Below are 17118 nucleotides of genomic sequence, written 5' to 3' on the forward strand. Positions count from 1 at the left end.
TAGAATTTCTGTATCTCAGAAAATTGCCTGAAATTATATATCCTTATTGGCTGCGAACGGACCTTTCTGAAAGATATATTGGATTTCATGACACAAGAAAATCATACATTGACGGACATTGTGATAAGAATATTTTCTGTTTAAATGTAGCACATCAAAACTTTCTTGCACAAATAGTAGGACATAGTTCATGTGGCAGCCCATTGGTCATCGTCGAGAGGACAAGTGATCAGGCAATAGATGGCATTCTTTCTTCAACTCCATACGGAGTTAGGATTAACCAACAATTGGGACTTTGTGGCAGAAACAAGTGGGTTCTTAGGTCCTGCAATGCTTTCCTCTCGATTGGCATCTAATAATTGAGATATTGGACACATCCCATGTTACTCTATGCCTCAACGGTAGTTAGTTGAAATTGATATGTTGGAAGGTGAACAAAAGAAGATGTTGATATTGTCATAACTGTTATATATTTTCGATAGAATTATTGCAAGTACTGCAAGCTGATATAATTATTTAGAGGGTTTCTTCCATGCAATCGAATTAATTCTTTATCAATCAATTTGATGAAGATCTAACGGTTAAGATCTTTAAGGGTATAATAGGAATGAAAGATATTATCGGTTTAGCAGGTAAATATATAATCTTGCACATTATTTTTTAACAATTATATTATCTTAATATTTTATTAAGTAAAAGACATATATATCATTAACTGAGAGTAATGTATATATATTAAAATAAGGGTATTGATGTCTTTTATAATTAACTTGATGAAATTTTAATTACATTTTATCTTTTTAATTATTTTTTATTATTTACATATATCTCCCATTAATTTAAGATTGATTTAAATTAAATTTTAATAGATAGAGATAGAGAATTATATTTAAATTAAAGTTTATCTCCAAACAATCAAATTTAAATTATTTAATATTAAATAATATCTCCTATAATTAAGGCATAATTATATTTAAGAGAGAAATCTTAACGGAAAAAACGTGTAGAGCGCTTCTTCCGTACTTATCAATCACTATGATGAAGATCTAATAGTTAAGATCTTCAAGAGTATAACAAGAAAATTGGAAAGTTAGGCACACGTAATTAATCTTCTTAATTGATATACTCTTTTTCTTACGTAATGTGGTTTTGGAACCGGTACCGGGAAACCGGTACCAGGTATGAAAACTGGCTATTATAGCCGTTGGATTAAGATTATAATTTTTAAAGGTGCATTGAAGTATTTGCCAATTATTTATCTCAAACAGATATGGCATAGTATGAATAAGATAAGAATCTTGCTACAGGTGTTAAAAGGGGCATGGTTTCCTAATCCCATGGCATACTATTCGGTATGTAGGGCCTCAGCTCTGCAACTTCTGAAGAGGTATATCTCTGGCATGAGATGGATATACAGTAGTATCGGGTAGCTCCTCTCTTCAACTGTCGGATTATGTCAGAGTTAATCTTAGGTCTTTTATATCTGTGTATTTACTAGAGTTATATTTCTTGCTGTATTGTATCTATATCCTAAATTTGATATCTTATTTTCTTTATTGTGATGCTTACGGTTATAGTTAAGTTGTTGTCGCTCTATATTTTTCCTTCGTTTATATATCAAACTATCAATAAATAAAATATGTGGCCATTGGTTTCTCTTTTAAAAGAAAAAAAAGAAAGGTTGATGAGAAAGAGTAATTTTGTGCTAACTAAAAAGTTCACGAGAAGCTTGCTGCGTATATCGTTGTTGACTCGATCGCTTATGTCACCATTTTAATTAGAAGATGGTGACCTATACGTACTACCGTAGAAGGTACACGATGTACGTGCTTAGCCAGCAAGGAGGCGATCATGCATGGGAGGTTGTGCTGCTTCTTAGAAATATATATTGTCACTATCCCAACTTGCACCTCCCAGTGGGCATTAATACCTATTACGGTACATGGTTAGCTTCATTGCATTCTACATTAATTCAGATAACCATTCAAAGATCTTGTACACCGTCCCCCTATCTTTCCATTAGCCATTCCCAAGAGTTAAGTAAACAAAATCTAGCAATTAAGTTCTTTATGAACACAACTAGGGCCATATCGCTTAGTGCATCTTCCTTCCATTGAGAGATGCCGGCAGTGCAATAATATGAGAGAAAATCTAAGAGGACATAACCAAAAGTTACCATTTTGATTTGATCGATGGACCCAAAGAGATGTGAATCTTTTAGATGGGAAGAAGGTCATGGTGGAAGGAAATGAGTGCAGATTCCTGCCAGCTATGGCGTAGAGAGAAGTGGGGTGGGGGGGAAGGGATAATGGATTCTTTCCCGGCCCCCTGACCTTTTCTTCCCCACCACTCCACTTGCTATACGAGATCGTCTCAAGTTGGCATCCGATATAGGGACCAAAGTACTGCCAGATCCACGAAGATAGGATAACCTCAACAACAACAAAAAAGTTGTAAGGTTATATATGTTTTATCGCCGTGCTCATACAAAGTTATCTTAGAAATTATTACTGATTTGAATAAAAAAAATCACTTTATATCTCTAGATTTTATTTTTTTAATTACTAAGTTACCCTGAATATTTTCTCTGAATAAATTTCTATTTTTATTCATGTGATGTTCATTAACCTTGTACGTAGGGCACTTTAGCCAAAAGTTCTGACGAGCTAGTGATATAAAATAAAGTTTCTAAACAAAGTTAACTCTCCCAAAAAAAATATATAGAACTAAATTTAACCATAACACGTTGATAAGCTAAACTTTTCCCCTGACCTACCATTGTATAAATCCTTGCTACTTTCTTGGACTCCAATCATTTATGCTAGTAGTTGAAAACATCAATACAAACCATCCGTGACTTTGTTCAATGTTAGAGAGAGGCCGCAACTAAATCATAGTATGCCGCCATCTAATAAAGTAGTAGAAATCTTAAGATCCATTACTTACCATCTTAATCGGATTTCGGAACCTTTTGTGCGATAGATTGAGCTAATGTCCCTTTCTAACTTCGTGTCCAACATTTGGAACCACAACTAAAGGGGCAGACCCCCAACCCCTCCATGTTCTAAAACTGCACTCCCCGTACCCCCTTACCTTCCCCACCACCTTCCCCCCTCCTCTCTCTCTCTCTCTCTCTCTCTCTCTCTCTCTCTCTCTCTCTCTCTCTCTCTCTCTCTCTCTCTCTCTCTCTCTCTCTCTCTCTCTCTCTCTCTCTATATATATATATATATATACCCTCTCCCTCCTTTCTCTATCTCATCTTCAAGTATTACATTCGCAGTTTCTTCTACCACACCTTGTTGATTTTTGCTATCAAGAACAACAACAATGTGCAACTCCAAGTTCAAAACATGCCACGCCGTCGGCCTCGCCGCGGTGAGGCAGATCGACGGCAGGGCGGTCCTACAGCCGGCTAGCAACCGAGTCGTCGTGACGCTAGAAGCCGGTCGGCCGATGAAGAAATCCCTGCATAAATCTCTCTCCTTACCCACCTCCTTTTGTAGCACTAACGATCTCGATGATAATGAGACTAGGACCCCTCTGAAGCGAAGCCATGAGGCGAATTTCTTGAATTCTAGCACTGACAAGCCGGTGACGCCGAAACCGGCGACGAAGCCGGCTCCGGTGGTCAGAAAGAAGTCGAATAAAATGATCGAAATTTCGACCGAATCGTCCCTGTTTTCGAGAGATAGGACTCCGGGGAGCATCGCGGCGAGGCAGAGAGAGCATGCTAGTCTTATGCAAGCGCAGAGGAAGATGAGGATTGCGCATTACGGGAGGGCCGCGTCAAAGCTCGAAGGGAAGGTGGTGCCATTGCATTCTTTCATCAACGCGACGACGACTAATCAAGAAGAGAAGAGATGCAGCTTCATAACATCCAATTCTGGTACCTTTTCTTAGATGCTTAAGCTTATAAGCTTATTGGTGTTATTCATATTACGTCTATATGACTTCAAATTCTTTTAATAGATCCTCTCTACGTCGCATACCACGATAACGAGTGGGGAGTGCCCGTACATGATGACAAGTGAGTTTGTCATATAGCTCTCTCTCTCTTCTCTCTCCAGTTCTATCTAAAATTTGGAGGCTAAGTGTTAAGAGAACTCTGATCTATTTTGGCAGGATGCTGTTTGAATTGCTAGTATTAACAGGTGCACAAGTTGGGTCGGATTGGACTACCATCCTGAAGAAACGAAACGACTACAGGTAGGTTCGATAAATTTTGATCGGTCTTCCTATCCGATAGAGTAAGTTGTCTGAAAATTTTGTTCTTTTCCTATCATCTGTGTGTGGTTTCAGGGCAGCCTTTGCTGGATTTGACGCTGAAGGTGTCGCCCAGTTCTCGGAGAGGCAAATGGCGTGGATTAGCGCGGAATACGGATTGGAGTTGGTGAAAATTAGGGGGATCGTCGACAATGCTAATCGAATTCTTGAGGTAACTTAAAACTAATCTCTCTACCTCATACCCATTAATTGTCTTCCTAGAGTGCTTAATTAAACTAATCATGTATGCAACTGATGCATGTGACAGGTGAGGCGAGAGTTGGGTTCCTTGGCCAAGTACCTCTGGGCATTCGTTAATCACAAGCCTCTTTCCCCTAATTACAAGTTTAGTAGAAAAATCCCCGTGAAGACTTCCAAGTCCGAGTCCATCAGCAAAGACATGGTTCGCCGCGGCTTCCGCTTCGTCGGCCCCACAGTCATCCACTCCTTCATGCAAGCCGCCGGCCTCACCAACGACCACCTCGTCTCCTGCCCTCGCCACCTCCTCCCAATAACTAATCCCACCTCCTTCCCCCTAATCTAACCACCAAATTATATTAAAAAAAAAAAAAAAACTCCTAATACTATGACTAGTCTAGCTATAATGCTAAGTGTATAGTCCTTGTTGTAATTTTGGACGGGGGAATTGCATTTAGAGAGCATGTGGTTTGGCAGGCAAGTGCATGTGCCAGTGTCAGAGCATCTACCTTTGTCCATGTGACAAACTGAAGGAGAAGAATATATATATATATATATATATATATATATAGTGTCAATATGGACCCATTCAATATTTGGCTTCCTACCCTTATCTTTCTTTGTACACCATGTTGTTTTAGGTTTGGTGCTTTCTTTCTCCCTTCATATAAGCACAAGTGGGAGTTAGTGTGGATTTTACACAATTGTCAAGTTGCTTGCTTAACAGATAGTTATATACTATCTACTTTTCTCATTCTTCTTTTTCGTTGTAACATCTGTACAAGAATCTCTCCATGTGCCCTGACTTTTCCTTTTGCTCTACTTCTTGTAACCAATAATTGTTATTTGCTTATATTGGTTATGTATTGAAGAAAACTTTGTTCTTTGTTAAACCACGAAATTTCTTGCGAACTAATATATACACGTTACATGAGTCTGGATGTGGTGTTAACATATGCCATATTGCATTCTGGGTTATAATGGCCTGCAACAACATGCGTAGTGGCCACATGCTTCACATTCATTGCTATCTTATATAATGCTATAATGCTTGACCATATATATATATATATATATATATAGTTACATTATATTCGGCAGCATTCATTTTCTGTATCTACAAAAACTTGTAACATAATTATAAAATCTATAGACAAATAATATGCAAATATTAATTGAGATATTATTCTGCCACTTAATATTAGCATTGACTATTCGGATGCAGATACACATTGACCATTATTCGGATATGACAAAACTCGGATATAGATTTGGATCGATGCGAAGTTAGTCCGATTGTGGCCCAAGTCCAGTTCGAAAGATGGGCCTGATACGGCCCGACGACCGCATATTATATGCTGTAGCTATAGCTATAGCACTTAATCCTCGGTGCATGAGATAATTAATTAATACATCCAGCGACAAGCAAATTGAGGAACAAATTAAGATGATTCGGAGAATGAGGCATGGAGGAAAGTCACAAGATGGAAGAAGGAAGGAAGGGAGGGAGGGAGGGAGGTGGCAGGCATGGGAAGGCGGTTCGAGTGTTGAGGCGATGGGGTCACATTCTTTATGCCGCGGGCTTAGCGAAGCAACAGCTGTCAGTTAATCTAGGCTTACCCGAGGAGATCTAACAACACACACACACAACGCTCGTTTCCCCTCTGAGGCTGGCAATGGCATGCAGGTGGTAGAAGAAGAATCACGAGGTGATGGCGGCTTCACTCACAATCACAGCACGTCAACGCCGTCATACATATTTACCTTAGTGTCAGAGATGCGTTATTTAGACTAACCCAATCCTCTCAACATAAATTTAATAAGAGATTTGAATACCGTTATTGTGTGGAGGAGTCATTTGGCATCTGTACGCATGACCCCAGCACACATCATCACCCTGATCACCAATTGTCGTTTTATACGTTAATTGCGAGATCCATATATCACAGACGCGTCTGCTTTTACTGTGACCACTGTCCACTCTTCCCTTCCTCTTCCCAGTACTGTTCGATCTTATTTTGGCATCTAAGACTAAGATCCCTTCTCTTTCTCCTAGCTACTTACTCCTAGACCATTAAAACGATGCCCTGTGTATATAATAAAGTCTTCTATATTTTAATTGAACTAAGTCCAAGACATCTCATCTGTACACACTATTTATTGATTGATTGATTTCCAATTAATTTCCCTCTCGACCAACTTTGATGGCAATCACAAGCAGCAACCGAAAAACGTCCCTTTTACCTCTCAATCCCATGCATGACACCATTGAATAGCCCCTCTTCCAGCTCTCTTGCTACCTTCCCTCCTCCATAGGAAAACTAACCCAAACCATCCAATTATCTACTCCCTTCCTCTCTATCTCAACTCCCACATCCTCTTAGAACATCCTAGACAAGCAGAAGAAGAAGAAGGACTAACTGATGGCATCACCATCATCATCTGGTGATCGAAAGAATACCTCCAGGACTGCTATCCCACCGGAGCATGGCATCAACTGCCCACGCTGTGACTCGCCTAACACTAAATTCTGCTACTACAACAACTACAGCCTCTCTCAGCCGCGTCACTTCTGCAAGGCTTGCCGCCGGTATTGGACTAAAGGCGGCGTTCTTCGAAACGTCCCTGTCGGCGGAGGCTGTCGCAAGAACAAGAAGTCGAAAACGTCATCGCCTTCCTCGCGCCTCCCTAATTTCTTTAACGGGGATTTTGCGACCAACGGCCAGTGCATCTCCTCTTCCTCGATAGGCTTGATAAGTTATCCGATTAGTCCTGCGGTTATAGACGGCAATGCGCGTAGTACCGTGGCGTCTTCTATTGAGTCCTTGAGCTCGATAAACCAAGACCTGCACTGGAAGCTACAGCAGCAGAGGTTGGCTATGTACTTTGGAGAGGAAGCTCCAAACAACAAGGAGAGTGGTAGTGGTGTGAATACTTATCTCACAACCCCTTTGCTCTTGGAAGGTCACCATGAGCCCGTTTCTTTTGATGTGCAAGAGAACTCAAAATCACAAGCATGTGGGATTACGCCTGCATGGTTTCTTGAGAGTTCTTGCTTCGTACCAAACATAGCCTCTACTGCAACTATCACAAGCAACAATGACAACAACAACAACAGCAGCAACAATGACAACAACTTGAGCAACTGGAATGGACTCCCAGGTTGGATTGACATGCCACAGTTCACCATACTGCCCTAAGGGAAGAGAAAAGTATGTTTCTCGATCAAAATCTTCCCTTCTTCCAGAACTTGTTTTTATTTTTCTCTTTCTTGCGTCTTGGCTTCTCTTCTCCCAAAGGTGAAGAAATATCTCATTAGTATTAAGATGAATTCCTATCTGTAAGTTTTGTGTTGCGTTTCCCTATGATTTATACGTAATTTTCCTCCGATTGTACGTAATATGTTTTTTTAATGGTTTATGATTCCATTATAATGGATCTTTGTGGATTAAAGGCTACGTATTTTGATTTGTTATAGGTTCATTCTGACCTCAAGATCGATCCCACACCTATCAACGTAACTCCTCTCTGATCTGAAGCTACGTACTAGGACAACATGCATTAATTAACGTACGGTAGACCTGCGAGAAGTTATTTCTCTCTCAACGTAGCACTTGGTAGGGCTTTCCATAATAATTAGTTGCAGGGCAGCATGATTTGCTGTGTTCTGGTAAGAGATGACTTGAAAAGGTAATGAGCTGCAGAACTGTCAGAGTTCCAATCAATGAGAGAGAGAGAGAGAGAGAGAGAGATGGTGAGTCCCTTTGTTTGGAATTTTTCTCTCTTTCTTTTGTTCTTGGGCAAAGATCCAGTTGGACATCGGTCTAAGTTAAGCGGAGGCAACTTTTCTCTTCCTTATCCTTTCTTTTGCTTTTTGTTTCTTGATCACTAGAAGTGTATCTCAAACAAGATAGAGATGATTAAATTGTCTGTGCTTTTATATATTTATATACATATGTATTTTACTTGGCTGATCTCTACAATGTCAAATTATCAACTCATATGTTAGTGATACTTCTCTAATTAATAATTATAGCTATTGATGATCATCTAATTAATACGGTTGTAATGCGTGACATAAATGGCCTATTCAGCACAGTAGCCAAGAAGTATATTATCCATTATCCATGCAGGACAAACTTTTTCTTTTGAATAGATTAAGAAGAAAAGCCCCTTGATGGTCCATACGTGATATCCTTCACATCTCGAACGGTCTTTTAAACGTAATTTTTATTTATTTATTTATTTTTCATTTCAAACTAAGCCCATTAATGGCCAATTATAAGTGGGGTCCAAATAAATCGTAACATTTAGACCACTAACGCAACGTATCCAATAATTCCCCCTATTAGGACGGTAAACAAATGAATCTGGCCTAACTGACCACTAACCGCTCTTTCAGATTCTACGTAATGCTACGTCATAATATTTTTTCTATTCAACCCCTGTAATAATTATATATTTTTTTATTAAGTCTCACATTGCTACATGGGTACATCAGTACATCACTAAGCGACACAGTGAATAAAATCATAAAAATATAAATAGTTGGGTTTTATATGCATATTTTCCAACAAAAAACTATCTGCCATATATATATATATAACCAACCATCCATTGCCGTTTCGACGACCAAATCCATTCCTTCCGTTCCAAACAAAAAGAAAAGAAATAGAAGTTTTCGGATCTCCTCGCGGCGATTGGGGAGAGATGGGGAAGAAGGCGTTGTTGATTGGGTGTAACTACCCCGGCACGAAAGCCGAGCTACGTGGCTGCATCAACGACGTCAAGCGGATGCGCCACTGCCTGATCGAGCGGTACGGCTTCGCCGACGAAGACGTCGCCGTCCTCGTCGACACTGATGACTCCTACACCCAGCCCACCGGCGCTAACATCCGCAAAGCCGTCGCTGATCTCATCGCCTCCGCCGACGAAGGCGACTACCTCTTCGTCCACTACAGCGGCCACGGCACCCGCCTCCCCGCCGAGACCGGCGAGGAGGACGACACCGGTTACGACGAGTGCATCGTCCCTTGCGACATGAATCTTATCACTGGTAAAACGGTGTTCTCCATCCGTTTACTTCTTGGAGTGAAACAAAATTTTGTCTGATTACATTTAGTTGTTTGTTTTTAATTGTTTTAGTTAGGACAGAATTAAGTTTATTTTTCATAAATTGGAACCAAATCTTATATAATTGAATTGATTCAGTGCTAACTTATTGAATCGAATTCGATGTGAAATTGAAATGGGATAAAGGTGACATATAGTCTATTTCATTCTGTTCTCTGGAATAGGGTAGGAATTGCACCAAACTGAACCTCGTGCATTGGGCTTCCTTTTTTCATATCGATCATTGGAATTCAATTCACGAGTATCCCAGATCTGTTACTCTTCATATAATCCTATGCATTAATTTAATTCTCAGAAAATTTAGATTTTAATTTTAGATTTAACAACAGAGTTGGACTTCTAAGAGTGAAATGGTCCATGACATCTTAGGCCCTTTCTGGATTAGCATTTGACAGTTCTGCTTGTTACCTCAACTTTGCATTCTTTTTGCTCAGCATTTTCTGCTATAGATTCGTTGGTTTATGTTCGATGTCATGAACGTATGATCAAGCACGTTAAATAGTGAGCAGAAAGAATGTACCTGTAGTTGTTACAATGAAGTGGAATGCGTTGATTTTGCACAGATGATGACTTCAGAGAGTTTGTGGACAAAGTTCCTCGTGGCTGCCGGATCACCATTGTCTCAGATTCCTGCCACAGCGGCGGCCTGCTTGATCGATCAAAGGAGCAGATTGGTGAGAGCACCAAGCGGCAGGATGAAGGTTCTGATTCCGGCTTCGATTTCAAATCCTTATTAAATCTGGCTGCTCATTGTGCATTTGAGTCCCGAGGGATCCGTCTCGCTCACGAAAGCCATCACCACCATCGTCACGATCAAGCAGATGAGGTAGATGATGGCGTGGGGCAAACTGGAAGAAGTCACGTAAAAAATCGCTCTCTCCCGCTCCCCACACTGATTGAGATTCTGAAACAGAAGACTGGAAAGGAAGACATCGATGTAGGCAAGATTAGGCCGACCCTTTTTGACATGTTTGGCGACGATGCTAGCCCGAAAATAAAGAGGTTCATGAAAGTCCTCTTCGGCAAGCTTAAAGAGGGGAACGACGGTGAGGGTGGAGGTGGCTTTATGGGGATAATTGGTGGCCTGGCACAAGAATTCCTGAAGCATAAACTGGAGGAGAATGATGAAGGCTATGTGAAGCCGGCACTGGAAGCAAAAGTCCACAGCAAGCAAGAGGTTTATGCTGGAGCGAAAAAGAGGGTAATTCTGGACAGTGGCATTCTTATCAGTGGTTGCCAGACAGACCAAACTTCTGCTGATGCAAACGGTCCAGGGGGGGCATATGGTGCTCTTAGCAATGCAATCCAAACAATTCTTGCAGAGTCTGACGGTGAGATAAGTAACAAGGGACTTGTATTAAGGGCTAGGAAGATGTTGGCGAAGCAAGGATTTTCACAGAGGCCTGGTCTTTACTGCAGCGATGAACATGTTGATGTTTCTTTTGTCTGCTGAGAGAGGATATATCTCTTACTAATGTTTGTTTCCTTTCCTTACCTTTTTTTTCCCTCTGGTGAGGAATATGATTTGAAGTTCCCTTTCCCTTTTCTTTCGCAATTAGCTACTGCTTCGTTGATTAATAATTCCTTTGAGACCAATTTGTAGGAGTTGGTTTCCTGACAGTGATTTGTGGTTTCATCCTGAATTTTAGTCAATCCATATTACACATTTGATATGCTTCTACAGGAGTATATGATCAGATGATCTTACATGATGTATATCTGAAAAAGAAAAGAAAGTGGCATTTTGTTATATAATCAGCTCAGAAGAGAGACAGGATAATATCAGAAAGAAAGACTCGCACTAGTTTTCTTATGAGAAATACAAATCACAATTCACCAGTTAATGATCAGAGCTGGTATAAAATTACGAGAAAAGCATAAAATCATTCATCAAAACCATCAATTCATGAAGAGATCATGGATTAACATAGTTGAAATCAGTCTACATTTCCCCACTCATTCCCTGTGAGAACTTGGGTTCTGTTCGGCCCGGCCTACACACCTGCCCATAAGCTCAGCCCACAGTCCGGTTCGGTTCCACAAACCCGTCCTCGGCCTCTCTCTCCCCCGTCCACTGACGCAGCCCGCCCAAAGTATCCTTATCAAAGAGATAAAACTGCTATTTTACTAACATTACTTGATTTATTACATATATTTATATATATTCAAAATCTAGGAAGTCGACACATTTTAGATAATAATATTTTAACTAAAACTTCTAACGTATGAGTAGCTTGGCAGCTTGCTCACTAATTTCGCATCGTTGACGTGTCGCTCAACAACTAGGAGGAGCCGCACCTATATCTTTTTGCATAATTTGCACCTGATCTCAGACTTTTCGAGTGATGATAGATCGAACAACTTCTCCTTGTCCAAATACACCTAAGACGCCTCTGATTTTCTAATATTATTTATCAATCCATGTCAGCTCTCGTGCAAAAGGCAAAAGAGAGCAGGTGTAACTACTGTAATTATATTCTTCTTGGTGCGCGAACCAATACGATAGCCAATGGTTTTTTTTCTTTTTTTAATTTTTTTTATGTTACGATTCCCCGAAGACTTGCATTAGACAATGGTCAGGGAATCAGGGCTAAGAAGTTGTTCTTTCTCTTTGTACGCATTGTGTGGTGAGAAGGAGGACTCCTCATTGCAACAATGGACTGGATCCTATCCAAGTTGGGTTCCGGTGCCGCCGACGAGCTGAGTCAGCACCTTGCTCTCAAGGGCGACATCCGTAAGCTGCGGACTACTCTGCCGAGGATCCGCACCCTAATTGACAAAGCCGAGTGCTGGAGCTGGAAGCACAAGGACCTCGCCGAGCTACTCACGCAACTCAAGGACGCTGCTTACGACGCCGGCGACCTGCTCGATGATTTCGACTACCAGGATCTGCAGCATAAGATCGAGGGCGAACAAAGTGAGGCAAGTCGAACCCTTCCTTCCTCTCTAAATGTTGCAATAAATGCTATAAGCAGTGCTACCAACAGTGTGAGAGATTTAGCAAGAAATTTTATCAGCGGTGCTACAGAGAAAGTGAGGGATGTGAAAGGGAGGCTAGATGATATTGCTGCTGAGATGGAAGCCGTGATTAAATTGTTACATTTAGATGATGAATCGAAGCAGTACGGCATGTCAGTGAGACGAGAGACGAGCTCCTTCCTTATCGAATCGGAAGTGTTTGGGCGAGACGAGGAACGAGAGAAGGTGATCAAGCTTTTGCTGAACTCAGGTGATGGATCTGGATCAAGCAGTAGTGTGTCTGTTCCTCCTACTAAGAGAAGAAAGACGGAAAACGTGTCAGTTTTGCCTCTGGTTGGGATTGGAGGGGTGGGGAAGACTACCTTGGCGCAGCTTGTGTACAACGATCAGAGGGTAAAGGATCACTTTGAGCCCAAAATGTGGGTTTGTGTGTCCAACTACTTTGATGTTACAAGGATAACTACAGAAATGATAGGAAAGCAGCCTGATACCAGGAACTTGAATTCCCTTCAAATGATTCTAAAGGAGAAGGTGATGTCAAGGAGGTTCTTGCTCATTCTTGATGATGTGTGGAATGAGGAAAGCGAGGAATGGAAGAGACTGGTTGCACCACTGAGATCTGGGCTTCAAGGGAGCATGATCTTGCTGACCACTCGGTCCCAAAAGGTCGCCGATATAACGGGCACGATGGAGCCAATAGTTCTCAAGGGCTTGCCAAAAGATGCTTACTGGGAGTGCTTCAAGACATGTGCATTTGGTTTGGAGAAGCCAGAAGACTACCCAGAGTTAAAAGCCATTGGTGAGATGATTGCTGCCAAGTTGAATGGATTTCCCCTAGCGGCAAAAACTTTGGGTGGCCTGCTGTACCAAGACATGAATCCAAGTCACTGGAGGACTATAATGAACAGCGAAATGTGGGAACTGCCACAAAAGGAATATGATATCTTACCGGCCCTGCGATTGAGCTATCAGTATCTGCCGGCGCATCTCAAACGATGTTTCCGAATTTGCTCTATGTTTCCCAAAGACGATCTTATTTCCATTCCTGATTTGATCTATCTTTGGTTGGCACAAGGCTACATTTTACCTCAAGGAAACATGGTACTGGAAGATATAGGAACTAGCTACTTCAACGAGTTGTTGAGCAGGTCCTTCCTTCAGCCATCTCATATATTTCATGATCGATATGTTATGCATGATTTGATTCACGACCTGTCACAATCTGTTTCACAAAGTGAATGTTTTACTATACAAAATGAAAATCTTCGAAAAGAAATCGTGACTACTACCCGTCATCTGGCAATAAATAATGAGGCCATAGAACCGAGCAAGTTAACGGAGATAGGCAACTTCAACAAACTGCAGTCACTTCTCATCGTGGCTTCCTTTAAGCCTGACTGGGGTCCCCCACTTAAGTTCTGGTTCAACAGACTCACAAGTATCCGGTATTTTGAAGTATCTTATTGTAAGATCGAAGAGCTGCCCGAGAGTATTGGCAACTTAAAACATCTTCGGTACCTTGACATATCTCGTACACGTGTTACAAAGTTACCTGAGGCAGTGTGTCGTCTTCATAACTTACTATTTTTGGGCTTAGAGGAATGTCCAATAGCGTGCTTTCCTGAAGGCTTCAGCAACCTAATTAATTTGCGGTGCCTTATTTTATCAGATTCAATGATAGTTTCCAAGATAACGAATATTGGGAAGCTAACTTCTCTTCAAAATTTGAAGGAATTTGAGGTCCTAAAACAGCGTGGGCATATGATTGAAGAACTAAAGGACATGAAGCAGCTCCGTGGAAGCTTGTCGATCAGGAGTCTTGAGAACATTGAGAACAAGGAAGATGCTCGTCAAGCCAAGCTAAACAACAAGGAGTACCTGGATGAGTTGATCCTACAATGGTCTTATTGTAAAGAAAGTAGTAGATCAGAGATCGGCAACTTAGATCTTGAGGTCGAGGGGGTGCTTGAAGAACTCCAGCCACATCCGAATCTCAAACGGCTGGAAATTCGAGGCTACAGAGGTGCCAAACTTTCACATTGGATGCAGACGCAGATGCTGCCTTACTTAAGCAGTCTCACTCTAGAATATTGCCCGCAACTCACAGAGATCCCATCACTCTCTCCCTTAAGCAGTCTTACTATAAAAAACTGTCCACAACTCATGGAGATACCATCACTCAATTTCTTACGCAATCTTAATATTAAAGATTGTCCACAGCTCATGCAGATACCATTGCTCACTTCCTTAAGCTGTCTCGCTGTGAAAAATTGCCCACATATTGAGATCTCTTTCCTCGCTTCTTCCATTAGTGAATTGGCATTGGTCGGTATGAGATGGGATGCACTTTCAAGATTGTGGGATGGATCCCAAAGTTCAACTGATGAAGACAGGACAAATAAACAAGGGTCATCCCTCTCTAAGATACACATCCAACAGTGTGCAAACCTGACAAGTCTTGAAGAGTGGCTGCCGCCACACTGCCTGCATCGGACACTCAAGTCAATACACATCAGGGATTGTGAAGAACTCGTGACGATCCCGGTGGAAAGGTTTAAGGATATCATCTCTCTGGAGATATTGGAAATAGCGGATTATCCCAAGCTCAACTGCCCGAAGGAAATGCTCTTACCAATCTCCATCAAAATATTAGAGTTGGATAACTGTGGCGATCTCGGCAAGTCACTACCCAATTGCCTAGTTAACCTCACAGCTCTAACCGACTTGACAATACGTAGGTGTCCACACGTAGCATCCCTTGTGTGGCGGCACCTGACAGCACTTGAATATTTGGTAATTAGGGAATGTGAAAATATGAGATCTTTAGAAGGGATACAAGTTCTCCAATCCCTAAAATCATTGGATATCCGCAAGTGTCCAAAGTTAATAGAATCAGACCCATTGGTGCCTAGCGGCGAAGTTCAGGGGAGATCTGAAGGCATGTCATCGCTCCATTTTTTGTCCATCGAAAACACGGCTGTCCTAAAACTGTCATTTTTGAGAAGTCCACCCCTCTCACTCCGACAACTCATAATATGTAATTCTCCCGAGCACGTGATGTTTACTGGAGAGGGACATGAATGGTTGCGAAGCCTCAAATCACTCAATCGGCTACTGTTTGTGCGTTGCTTAAATCTTCAGTCCCTACCGGCAGAATTGCATAGCATGACTTCCCTTGAAAATTTGGGAATAAATTCTTGTCCTGAGATCCAGTCGCTGCCGGCGGAGGGCTTGCCCACATCCCTCCTTTCCTTAAAGTTCAGTAATTGCCATCCGATGTTGACAGAGCAATTGGAAAAGTACAAAGCACTGATGAACCTGCGCTAGGAGTTGGTTGATTTCATGGGGTAAGTCTCAGACCACCATTCCTTACTGTCATTTCCCACTACTGCATTTGATGACGAATTGAACTATCTAGACAGCCAATGTCTAAAAGTTAAGCTAATTGGATATCTTTACTTTATATTTCTCTTTTTGTAATATAGAGCTGTCTGTGATTATGTACTCTCTCCTAGACTCCTACTGCTTTTATTTGCAAACGTCTTCTTCTATCCCTACTTGGTCAAATTCTGTGTATTGATCCCAGTTATAGTTGTTTGTTGTCTTTCTAATAGGACTTGACTTGTTAGATGTTAATAATTAACTAACTTCGATTCTTTCATTGTTCCAGAGTAAACAAATTCGGAAGATCTCGAACCACTATACTACTTTGGATGGCCGGTGCAGGGGCTTGTTGCTCATGCAAACGCTGAATTAATGGAGGAGATGAAACTTACTCATATGGCACTTACGATATTTTGTTTTCCTTTTCTCATTCTCATTCTCTGATGTATAGTATTCTTCCATTAGTGTTTTAATTAGAGAGTGCTATGTCGTGGTCTTGGTTTTGTTGCAGGCCTGGTATTCCATCTTGTGATCTTATACATAAACTATTTGAGAAACTAGCGACCTTCTGTTTTTGCTGTATATGCTTCCTTTTTTTTATCGGTTTAGAAGTTTAACCCTCACATTTTGGTCTTTTTTCACTGAGAATTTTTTACAAAAAGAAAAATCCCCTGGCTTATCTTGCTGAGTTATTTGTGTTGAATTAAGTGGGTGGATCTTTTATAGCCAGTCTGATCCATTTATGTACATGGTTGCCTGAATCGAGATTAAGATATGAACTACGTGAGGTGCAACATTCACGTAGTAGAAAGTAGAAACTTTTGATATGTCATAAGTTAGCTTAAAGGAGATGAGCTTTCTGCTCATCATTGTTCAGCTGAATCAGCTCTAATCCAACAATGTTCATGGATTAGCTTCTTTTATGCTAATTATATACTTGGGCAGGAGCTGAACAGAGAACGAGGTTATATATATCGTATACTTTTTGTCGTGCATCTTTATTTATGTCATCCTGGTGGGGTTGCATCTGGGCTAAGGGCAATGTACTATGTCAGTTGTCCTAATACCGATCTGATCTTAATTCAAATTTGGCACTATCTATGAACCAATTTTATGTATTCAAAATTGACTCCATGTACTACCCCCATCCCTTCTCGCCAC

The 17118-nt window shown here is 41.0% G+C and overlaps 4 protein-coding genes across 4 annotated transcripts; all 4 read left to right on the forward strand.

Moving 5' to 3' along the window:
• The first annotated feature begins 3237 nt into the window (after positions 1–3237).
• Positions 3238–5354, forward strand: LOC140783223 (uncharacterized). The gene is made up of 5 exons (XM_073130017.1): positions 3238–3886; positions 3970–4027; positions 4123–4206; positions 4300–4435; positions 4532–5354. Exons 1-5 carry the CDS (start codon positions 3328–3330, stop codon positions 4805–4807), a joined length of 1113 nt encoding a protein of 370 aa, XP_072986118.1. The 5' UTR covers positions 3238–3327; the 3' UTR covers positions 4808–5354.
• Positions 5355–6463: 1109 nt separating this feature from the next.
• On the forward strand, positions 6464–8403 carry LOC140784725 (dof zinc finger protein DOF4.7-like). Its single transcript, XM_073132256.1, has 2 exons — positions 6464–7673; positions 7940–8403. The coding sequence occupies exon 1, from the start codon at positions 6885–6887 to the stop codon at positions 7659–7661; it is 777 nt and encodes a 258-aa protein (XP_072988357.1). The 5' UTR covers positions 6464–6884; the 3' UTR covers positions 7662–7673; positions 7940–8403.
• Positions 8404–9097: 694 nt separating this feature from the next.
• Positions 9098–11212, forward strand: LOC140784695 (metacaspase-4-like). The gene is made up of 2 exons (XM_073132223.1): positions 9098–9517; positions 10158–11212. The coding sequence occupies exons 1-2, from the start codon at positions 9172–9174 to the stop codon at positions 11045–11047; spliced, it is 1236 nt and encodes a 411-aa protein (XP_072988324.1). The 5' UTR covers positions 9098–9171; the 3' UTR covers positions 11048–11212.
• Positions 11213–12183: 971 nt separating this feature from the next.
• Positions 12184–16539, forward strand: LOC140783345 (putative disease resistance protein RGA3). Its single transcript, XM_073130216.1, has 2 exons — positions 12184–15920; positions 16244–16539. Exon 1 carries the CDS (start codon positions 12250–12252, stop codon positions 15898–15900), a length of 3651 nt encoding a protein of 1216 aa, XP_072986317.1. The 5' UTR covers positions 12184–12249; the 3' UTR covers positions 15901–15920; positions 16244–16539.
• Positions 16540–17118: the final 579 nt, after the last annotated feature.

This window comes from Typha latifolia, chromosome 3 (assembly GCF_019914945.1).
Source record: "Typha latifolia isolate L0001 chromosome 3, TyphaL0001v2, whole genome shotgun sequence".
Taxonomy (NCBI): Eukaryota; Viridiplantae; Streptophyta; class Magnoliopsida; order Poales; family Typhaceae; genus Typha; species Typha latifolia.